This window comes from Lontra canadensis, unplaced genomic scaffold (genome assembly GCF_010015895.1).
Source record: "Lontra canadensis isolate GAN:19392208 unplaced genomic scaffold, GSC_riverotter_1.0 scaffold110, whole genome shotgun sequence".
NCBI lineage: Eukaryota > Metazoa > Chordata > Mammalia > Carnivora > Mustelidae > Lontra > Lontra canadensis.
In genome coordinates, this window is record NW_022631104.1 from 1,219,075 (window position 1) to 1,236,904 (window position 17,830).

The 17,830-nt window shown below is 49.3% G+C and overlaps 2 protein-coding genes across 3 annotated transcripts in view; both read left to right on the top strand.

The window, feature by feature from the left end:
- Positions 1–1,351: 1,351 nt before the first annotated feature.
- LOC116856444 (NACHT, LRR and PYD domains-containing protein 1-like) lies at positions 1,352–3,008 on the top strand. 2 transcript variants are annotated; one of them, XM_032839829.1, is made up of 3 exons: positions 1,352–1,448; positions 1,740–2,065; positions 2,610–3,003. In XM_032839829.1, exons 2-3 carry the CDS (start codon positions 1,783–1,785, stop codon positions 2,897–2,899), a joined length of 573 nt encoding a protein of 190 aa, XP_032695720.1. In that variant the 5' UTR covers positions 1,352–1,448; positions 1,740–1,782; the 3' UTR covers positions 2,900–3,003. The 2 variants fall into 2 exon arrangements, with proteins under 2 accessions (XP_032695720.1, XP_032695722.1); XM_032839831.1 differs by lacking the exon at positions 1,352–1,448 and adding an exon at positions 1,565–1,644 and having other exon boundaries at positions 2,610–3,008.
- A 2,221-nt stretch (positions 3,009–5,229) lies between these two features.
- LOC116856443 (NACHT, LRR and PYD domains-containing protein 1-like) overlaps positions 5,230–17,830 on the top strand; it is a 28,704-nt gene continuing 16,103 nt past the window's right edge. Inside the window, exons 1-2 of the mRNA XM_032839828.1 lie at positions 5,230–5,399; positions 14,636–16,262. Of these exons, the coding sequence (XP_032695719.1) occupies positions 14,686–16,262 (1,577 nt within the window). The 5' untranslated portion in view covers positions 5,230–5,399; positions 14,636–14,685. The remainder of the gene's footprint in view (positions 5,400–14,635; positions 16,263–17,830) is intronic.

A 17,830-nucleotide genomic window follows, 5' to 3' on the forward strand; every position in this document is an offset into this window, starting at 1 on the left:
TGAGGAATCAAGCCTTCTGCTATCCGGGGCAATCATCCCAAGAGGATGGGGGCACCTGTGCAAAGGCCCTGAGGTCAGAGCATTCTTCATGTGTTCAAGGAATAGAAAGGAGACCAGCAGGGACAGAAGTAGGAGAGAAAGTCAGAGAGGTGTCAGGTGTCAGATCATACGGGCCACTGGTGGGACTTTGGCTTTTACTCCAAGAGAAATGGGGAGTATTGCAAGGTTTTGAGCAGAGATGTGACCTGGCCTGGTTGATGTTTTAAGAGGGTAATTCTGCCTGCCAGACAGACAGGAGACAGATAGCCAAGGGACAACATCAAAGCTTGGAGGGCAGTTAGGAGGCTACTGCAATGGTCCGGGTACAAGATGAGGGCAGCTGCTCCAGGGCGGGACCCATGGGCACAGTGAGGAGTCAGGTTCTGGACATGGGGTCTGAGGGAAAGAGATGTGTTGTATTAAAAGGTAAATATCTGGGTTCTGTCCCCAGTTCCCGGCACACAGCTCCTAGCAAATAATCACAAATAAACCTGAAAAGGGGTCGGGGCGGGGGGGTACCGCTGAATTTGTCGTCGAATTGGGCAGAGGGGCAGGTGACAGCCAGAGGGCGGTCAGTCTTGTGGAGCTGAGCCTTAAACCCTCAGAGCCTGAGCTAACCCCAGCTTACCTCCCACCATCCAGGGCCCCGGGGTCCCTCGTGGAGGGCTCTGATCCCCCAACAGGAGCAAACCGAGGCTGGGAGGAAGCAAGTGCCGGAGGTGGCGGTGTGCAGAAGGGCGGTTGCTGTGTCAAACCACGGGGTCTCCAGAAACTGCCAGGCAACAGGGATCCGCTGCTCACGCCTCCCCGCCATGGAGAGACCCTAATTTCTGCCAACTGACAAAAGAGGAAGAAAGCCTGTGCCTGTCTTCCCCGAGGCCCGGTTCTGTGGCCATGGGGCAGGGACCGTTTTGCTTTCTGGCGGCAGTGTCTCCTGGCTGAGCGCCAGCAAGCAGCCCGCCCTGGCTGAAACGCCCACCTGGGTGCCCTCGTGGCTAGCAGGATGGGCCGTGGGGCTCAGGCAGGCTGGCCACCCCGGCGAGACTGGGGACAGGCTCCCTGGCCGGGCCGGAGTGGCTTGGGAAGGAGTTCCCCTGGTGACTCACGGGCCCCCACCCATCCTGAGAGTCCACACCCTGGCTGCCGGCCAGAAAGGCACCGGTGCCATGTGATTCTTGGCCCCGCCCCACCCCAGGGCGGCTTGTCTGGGCCCAGAACCGCCCGAGGAGGTGGCCCCTCCCCTGCCCCAGGCACACCCAGCCTGGTTTCCTCTGCGGGGGTTCGTGGCTTCCGTTCTCACTCTGGCTCTTCTCCGTGGACAGTGCCCCAGGGCCGAGAGGGGCCTGCAGGGGGCCTGGGAGCGCTTGGCTCTGAGCTCAGTCATTTGAGGACCGCCAGGAGCAGAGAGGGTGAGCGTCTCTGGCACATCCGTCCACTCTGCTGGCCGGCCGCACCCCACTCCAGCGCCCTGACAGAGCACAGAGCTCCTTCTTCCCGGGGCCTTTCCTCGCTCTCCCCCCCACCCCCACCCCCACCCCCTCGCTCTCCGCAGAGGCTCTGGGGTTCACACAACGGGGTTCTGAGTGCTGCGTAGGAGTCTGCCAGGTGCAGAGGAATGGTCGCAGTGGGGGACAGGGGAGGGACAAAGAGGAAGGGATGCCACTGTCCTCCCTCTGCCTGACGCCCCCCTGCACCCCCAGCCCCGCCCCCGTGGACAACCCGAAGGGCGTCCGCAGGGCAGAGATGGCCAGCGGAGTCGAGTGGCGGCTGGCCCGGTACCTGGATGTGTTGGAAAAGGAGATGCTGAAGGAGTTCCAGCTTCGGCTGCCTGAGAAGCCCCTTGGCAGGCCCCCACTCCACCTCACCCCGGCTTGTGGGAAGCAGCCAGGGGGCCTGGAGGTGGCCTCGCAGCTGGTGGCTCAGTACGGGGAGCAGCAGGCCTGGGACCTGGCCCTCCACACCTGGGAGCAGATGGGCCTGAGCCAGCTCTGCACCCAGGCCCGGGGAGAGGTGGCCTTGATGCCAGGTGAGTGCAAAATCCCCCTCTGTCCGCGGGCCTGGCCCCTGACCCCCCGGGGGACCCCCACCCTGGAGCCCCCTCCAGGCCTTCCTCTGGGCAGCGACTCTGACCCTTCTCCTGGCCAAGTGCATTTCTAGGCCCACATGGGTTCCCCAGGGCGCCTGGGGGGAGAGGCTGACGTCCAGAGGCGGGGGAGGGAGGCCCACACAGGGGCTTGGCGCCGGCTCCCAGGTGCGCTCCTAGGTGCACACGCTCCGCTGCGCTGGTGGTGTAGACCCCAGAGCTGCACAGGTGTTAACCCCGCAAGCCCCATCCCGCCTCTACCTGTTCGGACTGTGAGAGCGATCATGGAGTCGTCCGCGGGAAACATTTAGCACAGAGCCTGACACCTCGTGAGTGCCCCAGAAATCTGGTCTCCACGGCTCACGGGTCCCTGGCCTCTCCGGGCTTCTCCCGGTGGAGACAGCAGAGCAGCTCCATGCCCAGAGCCTCGGTCCCCAAGTCCTGGCCCGCCCGGCGACAAGCCCCCACCTCTGTCTGCTGCCCGCAGCTGAGTATTCCTGGTTGCCCTGCTCCCCGAGCGCACCCAGCATGCAGTCACCCAGCGGGCCCACCTCCACCAAGGTGCTGTCATTTGTCCAGGACCCACCGACTAGGAGTTGGAGACAGCTGCGGGGCAAATTCAGACGCAGCCTTCAGAACCGTAAGCCTGGCCCGGGATCTCCTGCTGGTTCCACCCAGATGAGCCTAAGGCTGCACGGGGCTCTGGGTGGGGCAAAGGGGAAAGCAGCAGGGTGGGGGGCCAGGCTGGGGTGGCGGAGGCAGGCGGCCTGGAAGTGATCTTCTGGAAGGTTCCAGCGCTGAGGTGACAGCCCGTTCCAAGTGAGAGATGGGGACAGGAGAGCCAGGCGGGGTGGCCGGCGTATTACCGGGCCGGAGCTTCATGGGCAACACGGCCCTTCCCCAGGCAGAGCTTAGCAGGTTGTCTTGGAACCGAAGATCCTCAGGGCCACCGTGGTCTAGAAGGTTCCACGGTGGACCCTGCTCTGCAGATGAGCCCCAGAGGAGGCCAGGCTCATTCCTCAGCCCCCGTAGTCCCCTCTCCTGACGTCTCGTATTTCGACTTCCACCATCCTGAGTCACCCAAGCCAAAGATCTTTTTTTTTCTTTTTAAGATTTATTTATTTTAGGAAGGGGACCGGGGGGCAGGAGCAGAAGGGAAGAATCTCGAGCAGGCTCTGCACTGAGCAAGGAGCCCAGCACCAGGCTCAAGCAGACAACCCTGAGATCACGACCTGAGCCAGACTCAGAGTCACGCTCACCCGACAGCTCCATCCGGGAACTCCTGCCCAGGCTTCAGATCGTAACCACATCAGGGCTCGGAGAGGCCCCTCTACCCAGTGTGGAAGCGCTGGTCCACACTCACGCAGCGCTTGCAGACAGACCCAGGGCTGGAACCTGGAACCAGCTGCCGCTCTGTGGAAGGCCCCATTGTTGATCTTGCAGTGCCTCTGCTCTCCCTCCCGCTGGTGCCCAGCATCCCGCTCCTCTCCCGAGCTCGATCTCCAATGCCCTCCTTTCCCTTGACACCTGCTTTCTTTTTTTTTTTTTCCTGCTTTATGTGTGACCAAAGCAAGTCACTTCATCCCCACCGTGTTTCCGCTTTCCCCTCTAAGCCTTCAGTGCAGCTCTACTGGCAAATGGTGTTGGGGGGGTTAGACCAGTCCCATGTCCCCCCACAAAGGCCTTCTGGTGCCCCCACCAGCATCCGTCTCCCTGACCCGTCCCATGCAGCACCTGGTTCCACTGTTTCTCTCCTGATGACCGGCCTCCTGTCCCAACTTGCTAGCCCTGTGTTTTGATGCTGCTTGCTAACTACTTGTACTAGAAATGAGGCTCCTGACCCCACCAAGTGGCTTCTCAGCTTCTCTCTGCCTAATGCCGGAAGGAAGTTCCAGGCCATTTACTAAGAGGATAAAGCCGTGTCTCTATCTTTATGATTCTTTTTGGCAATAGTTTTATTGAGACAGAACTCACCCATTTAGAGCGTCCAACTCAGTGGTTGCCGCCATCAATGTTAGAAGATTTTCATCACCCTCTAAAAGAACACCTTACCCACATCCTCTAAAAAAAAAAAAACAAAAAAACACCCTACCCACTCCCAAGAGAAACAAAAACACCTTCACACAAAAACATGTCCGTGAATTTTCATTTTACCATTACTCAACAAAGGCAAAAACCATCAACAACCCAAATGTGTATCCTCTAATGGACCAGTAAAATACAGTTTCCACGTACACAGAAGTTACGTTCCCATGAAAAAAGGAAGTGCTAGTATTAACCACACCACAGATAATGCTCAAATAATAATGCTTGATAGTAATAATGTTTGATAAGTCAAAGAAGCCAGTAAAAATGACCATATAGCACGGAATTCAATTTATATGGGATGTCTGGGATGGGCAAATCTAGAGAGGTAGAAAGTAGGTTCGTGGTTGACTATGGTTGGAGGAATGGGAGAGACAGTAGACGACCTTGAAAGGGTAAGGTGGGTTCTTTTTAATCTTTGTGGTTTTATTTTTTTTTAAGATTTTATTTATTTATTTGACAGACAGAGATCACAAGCAGGCAGAGAGGCAGGCAGAGAGAGAGGAGGAAGGAGGCTCCCCGCTGAGCAGAGAGCCCGATGTGGGGCTCGATCCCAGGACCCTGAGATCATGACCTGAGCCGAAGGCAGAGGCTTTAACCTACTGAGCCACCCAGGCGCCCCTCTTTATGGTTTTAAATCTGAGATTAGCAACACCCATCCCAAAGGACTGTATCGAGAGCTCAGAACAGAGGGTCTTGACATAAAGGGATGCTCAGGGGGCACCTGGGTGGCTCAGTGGGTTAAGCCTCTGCCTTTAGCTCAGGTCATGATCTCAGGGTCCTGGGATCGAGCCCCGCATCGGGCTCTCTGCTGAGCGGGGAGCCTGCTTCCTCCTCTCTCTCTGCCTGCCTCTCTGCCTGCTTGTGATCTCTCTCTGTCAAATAAATAAATAAAATCTTTTAAAAAATAAAAAAATTTAAAAAAAATAAAATTAACAAAAAGGGGATTATCAGTATTTAGCAATTTCCTTCTTGTCTTTCCCCGCAGGAGACCTTTCCTTGCCCTTTTACCCACTGCTTTCAAGCTCCCCAGACCAAAAGTCACCACTCCAGGAGTCACCAAGTGCTCCCACGTCCACGGCAGTCCTGGAGGACTGGGTGCCCCCATCATGGTCCAGCCACAAGCCCAGAAAGCAGGAGGCTCCCAGAGCTGAGTGGCCCCTGATTGAAACGTCTGGAAAGCACAGCAGAGGTGAGGCCCCTGCAGAGCTCCTGGAGAGGACAGGTGGGGCTGAGGCATGGGTGGGGCCAGACAGGCAGGCTGAGCACAGATGATCTCAAGTGCATCTGAAACCCCTCTCCAGAAAACCCCACTGGCTGGCGTCCCTCCATCGGGCTAAGCCACCGTTTCTAGGCGGCCCTTGGAAATTACAATGCAGGTGCTTTACCCAGTGCAGGAAACACATCAGGCTCTGTGCCCAGTGTGGGGCACAGCTGCTCAAATGTCACAGCCCCTCCCTCCATGGGGTCGAGACCCTTGTCGCCCATCGTGGAGATGAGAAACACAGGACTCAGAGAGGGAAGACTGCAGGTTCCTGGGGGCAGGGGTGGATTTCAGCCTCTGTGGTCTCCCTGATGCCAGAATCCATACCTTTAAGCCCCACATCACGCTCTCTCTGCCGTGTGGGCAACAGGGACAGTTAGGCTCACAGGCTCCTCATGCCACCCAGGGTCTTAGCCGTTGCCAAGACATACCTTTAGAACTGACCCTAATGCTCAAAGATGCGCTCTTGAAATCTGAGAGATGTTAAGGGGAAAGGATACTTTCTGCGCCCAGGTAGGAGTGAACTTGTGGAATTCAGGGTCCTGAAATGTGTGTGGCCCAGGCTGAGAATGTATTGACTGACTTGATAAGTTACGCTGCCTTCTATTCAGAAGGGGAGGAAGAAAGGAGGGAGGGAGGGAAGGAGAGAAAGAAGGAAGGTAGGAAGGAAGGAAGGAGGGAGGGAGGGGAGAAAGAAAGAAAGAAGGAAGGATTAGAGAACATTTAATAGAAACATACCAATGCAATAACCTTAAAATGAAGCAAGCATGAAAGCCATGAGGATGAATTACTTGCAAATAATTAATTATTGATTTTGAGCATCCTAGCAACCAAGGCGAAAAGGGAAATGTAATAGGGTTACACAATGCTGCTTACTCAGTAGAAAAGATCAAATCAAAAGAAACACATTTTTTCCCTGATTCTAAATTCTTCATTTTCTCCAGCTTTATTAGAGTATATCTGGCAAATAGAATCAGATTTAAAGTGTACAAAGTGACAGTATGATAAATCTATGCATTGTGATGTGATCACCATGAGTGATCAAGTTAATGAACATATGCATCACCTCCCATACCTCTGTGTGTGCGTGTGTGTGTGTGTATAGAATGTGTGTGTATAGAATCCTTGAGATCTAGTCGCTCCATGAATTTCCAGTATGAACCACACTAGTCTTAACTACAGTCGCCATGCTGTACATTAGACCCTCAGAACTTAGTCATCTAATAACTACAACTTGTACCCATCAACAAATGTCTCCCCATTTCCCACAACCCCAGCCCCTAGCCACCAACATTCTGCTCTCTGCTTCTATGTGCTTGAATTTTGGTTTTTTGTTTTTTGTTTTTTTGTTTTACATTGCACATCTGAGTGGTACTCTATATCTGTCTTTCTCTCTCTGGCTTATGTCACTTAGCATGATACCCTCCAAGTTCATCCGTGTTGTCACAGATGGCAGAATTTCCCTTTTTTATGGCTGAATTATATTCCACTCTATATATGTGCCACATTTTCTTTATCCACTCATCAGCCAGAGGACACCTAGGCTGTTTCCATGTCTTGGCTGCTATGAATAATGCTGCAGCAGACATGGGGAGGCAGGTGTCTCTTCAAGATACCGATCTTTGTTTCCTTTGGATAAATACCCAGATGTGGCATTCCTGGATCATATGTCAATCCTATTTTTAATTTTTTGAGGAAGCTCTATACTGTTTTCCACAGTGGCAGCACCAACTTACATTCCCACTGACAGTGTGCAGTAGTCCCTCTTGTCCACATGCTCGCCAACCTGTTATAGCCTGTCTGGCTGACGATAGTTTCCAGACAGATGTCAGGTGCTACTGGATGTGCATTTCCCTAATGATTAGTGGTGTTCATTTGCACATCCTCTTTAGAAAAAAAAAATGTCTATTCAGGTCCTTTGCTCATTGTTGGTGTTTGTTTTTGTTTTGCTGTTGAGTTGTATGAGTTCTTTATATATGTTTTATATTAACCCCTTACCTGATGTGCGCTTTACATATGTGTCCCCCCTTTCCACAGGTTGCCTTTTCATTTTATCAATCATTTTGTTTGCTGCACAGAAGCATTCTAGTTTGATGTAGTCCCACTTTCGTATTTTTGCTTTTATTTCTTTTGGTGTCATATTTTGCTTTTGTTTCTTCCTTTGTTTGCTTTTGTTTCATATTTTTGCTTTTGTTTCTTTTGGTGTCATATCAAAAAAATGATTGTCGAGATCAACGTCAAGGACCTTTCCCCTCAAATTTTCTTCTAAGAGTTTTATGCCTTCACATCTTACGTTTAAGTTTTTAATCCATTCAGTGTTAATATCTGTGGGTGCTGTAAGGTGGGAGTTTGGTTTCATTCTCTTGCACACAGACGTTTCCCAACATCATTCATTGAAGACACAATCTTCTCCTCATTGAGTATCTCAGCTCCCTTGTCAAGTATCACTGACCATATATGCACGGGTTTATTTCTGGGCTTTCAGTTCTGTTGTATTGATTGTGTCTGTTTTTATGCCAGTACCATACTGTTTTGATTACGACAGCTTTGTAATAATGTTTGAAATCAGGAAGTGTGATGCCTCCAGCTTTGATCCTTTTTCTCAGAATTGCTTTGGCTGTGAGGTTTTTGTGATTTCATAAGAATTTTAGGATTGCACTTTTTCATGTGCATAAAAAATGCCACTGGAATTTTGATAGGGTTTGAACTGAATCTGTAGATTGCTTTGGGTCGTAAGAACATTTTTACAATATTAATTCCTATAACCCAGGAACATAGAATATCTTTCCATTCATTTGTGTCTTGCTCAATGTATCAATATGTTATAGTTTTCTATGCACAGGCTTTTCACCTCCATGGTTAAATTTATCCCTGAGTATTTTGTTTTTGATGCAAGACAAATGTCTGCTTCAGATAGTTCATTGTTAGTGTATCAAAATGCAATTGATGTTTCTATGTTGACTTTGTATCCTGCAAGTTTACTGAATTCTTTTATCAATTCTAGAACATTTTGGTGGAGCCTTTTAGGGTTTCTATCTGTAAGATCATGCCACCTGTATACAGAAACATTTTACTTCTTAATGATTTGGATCCCTTTTATTTTTCTGCTTGCCTAATTGCTCTGACTGGGACTTCCAGTAACATGTTAAAGAGAAGTGGTGAGGGGGCACCTGGGTGGCTCTGTCGGTCAAGCATCTGACTTTTAATTTCAGCTCAGGTCAAGATCTCAGGGTTGTGAGATTGAGCCCCATGTCAGGCTTTGTGCTCAGCAAGGAGTCTGCTTGAGATTCTCTCTCTGCCTCTCCCTCCCCAAAATAAATAAGTCAAGAAAGAAAGAAAGAAAGAGAGGAAGGGAGGAAAGGAGAAAGAAAGAAAGAAGTGGTGAGATTGGGCATCCTTGTCTTGTTGTTGATCTCAGAGGAAAAGGTTTAGCCTTTTCTCCTTGAGTGTGATGAGCTTCTTATATATGGCCTCTGTCATGCTGAGTATGTTCCTTCTATACCCAATTTGTTGAAAGCTTTTATCATGAAACAAAAAGTTGAATTTTGATAACTGCTTTTTCTGTATCTACTGAGATGATCATATAATTTTATACTTGGTTTTATTAATGTGGTATATCACATTTATTTATTTGCCTGTGTTGATCCATCTTTGCATCCCAGATATAAATCCCGCTCGGTCATGGTATATGATCCTTGTGCTGTTGAATTTGATATGCTGGCATTTTGTTGAGGATTTTTGTGTGTATGTTCATCAGGGATATTGGACTATAATTTTCCCTTTTTGTAGAGTTCTTGCCTGACCTTGTTCTCAGGGCAAAACTGGCCTCATAAGGTGACGTGAGAAGTGGCTACCTACTCTTCCTTTGGAAGAGTATGAGAAGAATTGGCTTTAATTCTTTAAATATTTAAATATTTTTTAAAATATTTAAATAATTTATCAAGGGAGACATTTGGTTCTGGGTGCTCTTTGTTGGGAAATTCTTAATTACTGATTCAATCCCTTTTCTAGTTAAAAGTCTGGTCATAAGTTGCATGTCTCTAGGGATTTATCCATTTCTTCTAGGTTGCCCAGTTTGTTGTCATCTGATTACTCAAAGCAGCCTTATGACTCGTTGTCTTCTCAATTTCATTAGTAATTGATTTTATTTATTTGAGTCTTCTCTCTCTCTCTTTTTTTTTCCTTAGTCAAGCTAAATGTTTGTCAATTTTGTTTATCTTTTTTTAAAAAATCAGCTTTTAGTTTGGTTTGACTTTTGCTTTTCTAGCCTCTCGTTTATTTCTGCTCTGGTCTTTGTTATTCTCTTCCTTCTGCTAATTTTGGACTTAGTTTGCTTTCCTTTCTCTAGTTCCTTATAGTGTAAAGTTGGGCTGTTTGTTTGAAACCTTTCATTCTTTTTTAAGTAGGCGTGTGTCACTATAAACTTCCCTCTTAGAATAACTTCTGCTGCAGATTTTCTGATCTCTTATTCTGCCCCCAGGGATATGTTTTAGTATGCTGTGTTTCGACTTTCATTTATCTCAAGATTTTTTTTGTTTTTTTAATTTTAATTTGTTCTTTTAAACCATTGATTGTTTGAGAGGGTTGCTTAATTTCCACTTATTTATAAATTTTCCCAGTTCCTCATGTTAGCAAGTTCTAGTTTCATATCATTGTGGTTAGAAAAAATACTTCACATGGTTTCAGTTTCTGAGACCTGTTGAGGCTTATTATATGATCTGTCCTAGAGAACATTCTCTGTGCTTTTGAGAACATGAATCCTGATACTATTGGATGGAAGGGTCTGCATGTCTAACACAAATGTTCTTTTTGGTCTAACATGTGGTTCAAGTCCAGCATTTCCTTACTGATGTTCTGTCTGGATCACCTCTCCATTGTTGGAAGTGGGGTATTGGAAGTCCCCTACTATTATTGTGCGGCTGTCTATTTCTGCCTACTGATCTGTTAATATTTGCTTGGCAAATTTGGGTGTTATTACATCCTGATGAATTCACCCCTTCGTTACTATTTAATTACCTTCTTTTTCTCTTATTAAGTGTTTTGACTTAAAGTCTAATTTGTCTAGAGGAAGTGTAGCTACTTCTCTCTTTTGATTTCCATTTGCTTGGAATATCATTTTCCATCCCTTCACTTTAGCTTAAGTGTGTCCTGAAAGCTGAAATGAGACTCTTAGACAGCATGTCATTGGGTCTTGGTGTTGGGTTTTTTTTTTTTCTTTTTTTTTTTTAATCCTTTCAGACATTCTGTCTTTTGATGGGAGAATTTAATCCATTTACATTTAAAGTAATTTCTATAGCTAAGGACTTAGTATTGCCATCTTGTTTATTGTTTTCTGCCTGCTTTGCTCTTCCTTTATTCTTTTCTTATTCTCTTGCTGTTTTCCTTTGTGATTTGATGATTTCTTATAGAGGCATGCTTTGATTCCTTTCTCTTTATCCTTTGTGTGTCTACTATAGGTTTTTGCTTTGTGGCTACCGTGAGGCTTACATAGAACATCTGATAGCTATAACACTCTACTTTAAGGTGATAACAACATAATTTTGATCACGTACAAAAATGCTACCCTTTTACTTCCATACACACACACACACATTTTATGTTTTTGATGTCACAATTTGCATCTTTTTATATTGTGTACCCATTAACAAATTATTGTAACTCATTATTTTTAATACTTTTCTAGCCTTTGTACTAGCATTCAGCATTTTACACATGACCATCACAGTTGTTTTTTTTAAGATTTTGTTTATTTATTTGACAGAGATCACAAGTAGACAGACAGAGGCAGGCGTGGGGGGTGGGGGGAAGCAGGCTCCCTGCAGAGCAGAGAGCCCAATGCGGGGCTCGATCCCAGGACCCTGAGATCATGACCTGAGCCGAAGGCAGAGGTTTTAACCCACTGAGCCACCCAGGTGCCCCACCACCATCACAGTATTAAGAGCATTCTGAATTTCACTCCACACTTATCTTTCCCAGTGAGTTACACTTCCATGTATTTTCATGTTACTAATTAGCATCCCTTCATTTCAGCTTGAAGAAGCCCCTTTAGCATTTCTTACAAATCAGGCCTCATGGTGATGAGCTTTTGTTTATCTAGGAAAGTATTTCACTATCATTTCTGAAGAACTGTTTTGCTAGGTCAAGTACTTTTGGTTGGCAAAAGGTGTTTATTCAGCACTTCGAATAAATATATCTACCCACTCGGTCCTGGCCTGCAAAGTGTCACTTCTGGGAAATCTGCTAACAGCCTTTTGGGAGTTCCCTGGCATATGATGAGAATTTTTTTTCTTTTTCCTTGCTCCTTTCAAAATTTTCTGTCTTTAGGTTGTTTGTTTCTTTGTTTGTTTACAGTTTTATTGTAGTTTATATAAGTGAAATCCTCTTTGGGTTTAATCCGTATGGAGAGCTATGAGCTTTATGTACCTGGATGTCCATATCTTTTCCCCATTTGTGGGAAATCTTTAGCCATTATTTCTTTAAGAAGCTTTCCGTCCCTTCCTCTTTCTCTTCTCCTTCTGGGCCTCCCATAATGCAAATAATACTTTGCTTGATGGTGTCCATAATTCACATTGGCTTTCTTCACTCTTTTTCATGCATTTTTCTTTTTTCTCCTCTGACTGGATGGTCACAAATGACCTGCCTCGGAGTTTATAGGTTCTTTCTTCTGTTTGAGCCCCTGTGTTGTTGATGCTCTCCATTGCATGTTTGTTCATTTTAGTCACTATTCTTCAGCTCCCAAATTTCTACTTGTTTCTTTTTTATGATTTCTGTCTCCCTGTTGAACTTCTTGCTTTGTTTGTGTATTGTTTTCCCAGTTTCATTGAGTTGTCTACCTGTGTTTTCATGTAGCCTTCTGAGCTTCCTTGAAAGAACTAGTTTGAATTCTTTAGCACTTCACAGATTTCCATTTTGCGGGGGAGGGTTGATTGCTGGAAACGTGTGGTGTTCCTCTGGGGTGTCCTGTTTCCTTATCATCTCATGTTTCTTGCAGCTTTGTGTTCATATCTGTGCATTGGATGGAACATTCACATCTTCCAGATTTTATAGACTGATTTTGGTCTGGAAAGTTCTTCATCTGTGGGTGGGTGTGAGGGCACAGGCTGGGTGAGGGTCAGCAGCCAAGGCTGCTGGGGACCTTCTGCTCTCGTATTCTGCCCTTGGGGATATCATGGCCAAGGGGATCCCTTTTGGCACTGGTTCCAGCTTGCAGGCACCCTCATGGTGGTGTACTGGTATCTGATGCAGAGGTGTCCAGAGTAACCACAGAATTGGGGTCTAAAGTGTGGATATGCACAGAGCATCCAGAGCTCTGGGGTCCAGGGCATGTACACAGTTGGGGAGGCTGGCAACCTTGACCCCAGGGCAATGCAACAACACTTTCAGGAAGGGGGCACAGTATCATCTCCACACTGAGGAGTCCATGGTGGGGATGGCTATTGGTTTCCTCAGTGGCAGAAGCTGTTGGTGTCCACTCTGTAGCAGGCCACTGGAGTCCACACCAACAGCCATGATGGGGCCCTCTTCTGTGAAACCTGCTGGGAGTCCCACAGTAGGGCCACTGAGGTCTTCAGCAGCAAAGACTGCTAGTTCCTCCCTAGTGCAGACCATAGTGGCCCCTGTTGCATGGCTGATGCTTGCAGCCTTCACCCTTCTTCACTGTCCCTAGGCTTCCCCAGATGTCTATGGGAGGCTGATCTCCCCAGCAATCCTTTTTCTGTGGGGTTTTTTTTTTTTTTTGGCACTGTGTTGCTGTAGGTTCTTCCTTAAAGTCCTGAGTTCTCCTGAAGCTATTTGCATTCATGAAAAGCTATCTACTTTTTGGGGGGGGGAGGGCAAATACCAGTATCTCCTACTCCCCACCTTGCTAATGTCAATTCCCCCCAATTCTAAATTCTAAGGGACTTCCTCAGTGGGGAAACTTGAATAAAATAATATCCCAACAACAGTTTCATAGCAAGTGCAAAATCTGCATGGTACACAGTTTGATATATAAAGAGTAAAAGTAGGCAGATTTCCTGTGTACAGGAGAAGACAGTGAATATTTCAGGCTTTGTGGGCCACAGGGCCCATATGGCAAATACTGTACTCTACACTGTAGCCTGAAAGCAGACATCAGCAATACCCAAACCAGGAGGCCTGGCAGGGAGACAGTGAAGCTATATTTACGGACACTACATTCTGAATTTTGTATAACTTTCACATACTGTGAAATATTCTTCTTTTTATTTTTTTCAACTGTTTAAGAAATGCACCGACCATTCTCAGGTTATAGGTTTTACAACATGTGGCCCGCTGGATTGGACTAGTGTCTGCTAACCCCCGTTCAAAAGCATATTGTTGGAGGTACTGGCGGCAGGGGGAGGATTTTTAGAGTATAACCAAAAATACAGGATTTAGGTTTGTGGGAGCATTAACAGATCCAAGAGAATGAGGATGTTCTGGAGAACATGGTGCCAAGAAGAACTAATGCCTCCCTTGACACCTCAGGCCGACACACACAACGTAAGACAATGTAACCTGCCCAGTGAGAAACTGAGATCTGATGTTTCTGGAATCTGTGGGAGACAGTGTAGAACGCATCCGGAATTGTCTCTCCTGGGGGCAGGGGACCACCATCTGCCGTTGGTCGAGGCTTCCTCCTGGACGTGACCCTTAGACGGACAACCACAGGTGCAGGCAGAAGGACATCCTTGGCCTGTGCTTCCATGGTGGGTGCTGAGGTCAACGTTATCTCCTTCACTTCTCTGTGACCTCCTACGAGGAGATGTCATGAACCCCAGTTTACAGGCGAGAAAACTGAGGCCCAGTGGGGCAAATGTCTCAGGCCACGGACTTAATGAGAGCAGTTGCATTGTATGCTTCCTTCCCTCTTTACCCTCAGCCTCCAGAGTGGCACCTGGCACAGACCAAGCCCTTGGTGACTATCTGCAGCATGAAGTCACCAGGGAGCATGACTTGCTCAAGTCAAGGCAAGCTGGGATTTTCTGCCCGCAGCCCACGCTCCTTCCACAGCAGTGGCAAGAACGTGCCGGCGTTGGCAGCCAGCATGGCACGTGGCTTGGAGGGGCTGCCTAAAATGGCTGTCGAGTGAATGAGCGAATGAATGAACAGAGAACCAGATGTGTGCTCTGCCTTCATGTCCTGTCTTTCCCTCCCTGGCGTAGGAATCAGAAAAAGACGCCAGCACCAGGAGAGAAAGAGGCCCTGCCCCACAATGTCATGGAGAAACGAGGATTTGCACGAAGAATTCGTAGAGCTGCTGCTTCTCCATCAATCTCACCACAGACTCCAGGAGTCCCAGAGCAAGGGGAGCTGGCATCACAGCAGGGTGGAGAAGCGAGGTCGGTTGATTGAGGTCAAAGACTTATTTGGCCCAGGCCTGGGTGCTCAGGAAGAAAGTCGAACAGTTGTACTGCACGGAGTTGCTGGGGTCGGGAAGTCGGTGGTGGCCAGGCAGGTGAGGAGGGCCTGGGAGGAAGGCAGGCTCTACAGGAACCGTTTCCAACACGTCTTCTACTTCAGCTGCAGACAGCTGGCCCGGTCCAAGACGATGAGTCTCAAGGAGCTCATCGAAAAGGACTGGGCCGCCCCCACGGCTCCCAGCGAGCAGATCCTGTCTCAGCCCGGACAGCTGCTGCTCATCCTCGATGGTTTGGATGAGCTAAACTGGGTCTTGGGGAAGGAGACGTCGGAGGTATATCTGTACTGGGACCAGCCGCAGCTGGTAAAGACACTGCTGGGCGGGTTGCTGAGGAAAACCATCCTCCCCGGGGCATCTCTGCTGATCACAGCGCGGACCACAGCTCTGCAACTGTTCATTCTCTCTGTTGAGCAGCCACGGTGGGTGAAGGTCCTGGGGTTCTCCAAGTCCGGCCGGAAGGAATATTTCTACAAATATTTCAAGAGTGAAAGCAAAGCATACAGAGCCTTTTGCGCGGTTGAGTTAAACCAACCACTGTTGACGATGTGTCTCGTGCCCTTTGTGTCCTGGCTGGTCTGCACTTGCATGAAGAAGAAGTTGGAACAGGGAGAGTCACTCTCACTGCCCTCCCAGACCACCACTGCCCTCTGTCTGCACTACCTTGCCCAGGCTCTGCCGGCCCAGCCTCTTGGGACTCAGCTGAGGGGCCTCTGCTCTCTGGCTGCCAAGGGCGTCAGGCAGGGAGAGAGCTTGCTCGTTTGGGAGGATCTCAGGAAGCATGAGCTAGAGGAGGCCACTGTCTCTGCCCTCTTAGAGATGGGCATTCTTCGGAAGCATCCCTCCTCCCCAGACTACGACTTTGCTCACCAGTACCTCCAAGAGTTCTTTGCAGCCGTGTCCTGCGTGCTGGGGAGTGAGGACAAGGAGTGCCATCCCTCCGACAGTATCCGAGGGCTGGAAGACCTGCTAAAGGCGTATGGGGGCCTTGCCCCATTTGGGGCACCAACCACATGTTTCATCCTGGGACTTCTGAGCGAGCAGGTGCAGTGGGAGATGGAGGCCGTCTTCCAGGGCAAGGTGCCTGTGGAGAGGAAACGGAGACTGTTGTGCTGGGCCGAGGAGGCAGTCAGGAACCAGCTCCCCATTCTGCGGCAGGGCTCCCTGCCGATGCTGCACTGTTTGTACGAGATTCAGGACAAGGACTTCCTGACACGCATGATGGCCCCCTTCCACGGGGCGAGTGTGCGCGTCCACACCGGCCTGGAGCTCCTGGTGTTCATGTTCTGCATTAAATTCTGCGCCGTGAAGGAGCTTCGACTGAAAGAGCGTGGACAGCACGGACACACGGGGAGCCCCCTCCATGTGGCTCTGTGAGTACCCCACACCCCTCCTGCCAGCCCCTCCCGCCAGCCCCTCCGCGGGTCCCATATCCCTAAGCCTGGCACCAGGGGCTAGAGGAATGAGGTCACCAGTGACTTCAAACTGCCAAATCTGACCCCGGTTCCCTGTCCCCTTAGGATCCTGTGCAGCGTCCTGCCTGCCTCTGGGGGGCCCTCTGTGGTTTCCCCGTTCTGTGTCTGTGACGCCTGCCACCTTCTCTTGGGCACATTTCTAACCCCATGCTAGCCTGACTTGTCTCTCTCTCTCTTTCTCACTCTCTTTTGGAGAAATACTCCCTCAGCTGCATCAGGCAACCCCCCCCCCCCGATGACTGTTGACAATGCCACTGGTTCTGAAACGTCCCGCCTGTCACCTAAGAATGTGTGTGCCTGCAGGAGAGTCTCTGTTTTTCCCCGAAAAACTGGCTTCCTTGTTTGTGCCCATGAGGCGCTACTGCTCAGCCTGAAACCCACCATGTTTGAGCTGAGGGAGAGTTTGTTCTAATCACCCTCCAATCTGGCAGCACCGTGAACGTCCCTAACAGGGTCCCCCCAGCACGGTCGCCCTACGGATCACTTAGCACAGGGATGATTCATTCCGTAATCACTTAAGAACTGATTTTTTTTGCTAGGCTCTATGCTATGAGATCACAGACTAATAAAACACAGTTCTGCCCTCAAGGAACTCAAAGTCTGAGGGAAAAGATGGATGCCTGTCCCATAATTAGACTAGAGAGCGATGCCCACGGGGACGGCTCGGCAGGAGCCTGAGGAAGGGAGGGAGCCCACGAGTAGAGCAGATAAAGAAAGGGTTTCAGAGGAAGAAATGTTGGACTCGGGGCTTTTATTCTCTGATCTTTTTACGTTTTCTTCTTTTCACGATAAAGTTCGCGCTGACTGCAGAAGGCTGGGGTGCGTTGGTAGACAGGCCGATGAAATCAGCAGGAGCCAGACTTCTGTCACTCAGAGATGATGTAAGAACCAGGGTCTGCCCCGCAGTCTTTCCTCTACACACCTTTCTCCGGCAGAGCTGAGCCATGTGCTGTCCGTTCTACTCGAGAGTCTCTATCTTTATTTTTTAAATAATCTCTACCCCTGACATGGGGACTCAAACTCACCACCCCAAGATCAAGAGTCACAGCCTCCTCCGAATGAGTCGGTTGGCGCCCAGGTTGTGGTCTTCGTACCGAGGCCACCTGCCCCGCGCAGCACAGGAGCCCAGCACAGCCTCTGTGAATGCCTGAATGACCACGCGATGTTGCACGGGGAAGGCGCCACGACGGGCTGGACCGTCTGCGTATTCCCGGGCGTAGGTGGCTTCTCCCTGTGCGTGGTTGTAGATGGGAGGTCTGGAAGGAACGGCGGCAGTGGCTGATGGAGAGAGTCCCCTGGGAAGTCGGAGGCTCTGGCTGCTGTGTGCGGCAGATTTGAAGGGGACTGAGCCCCAGGAAGGCAAGACAGGGGGAGCAGCAGGGGCCGCTCTGAACAAACAGGGCAGCTGGGGAGAAATGGAAGACTGGTGGGGGTTGGGGGAAGGGAGCAGAGGACCGACCCAGCGA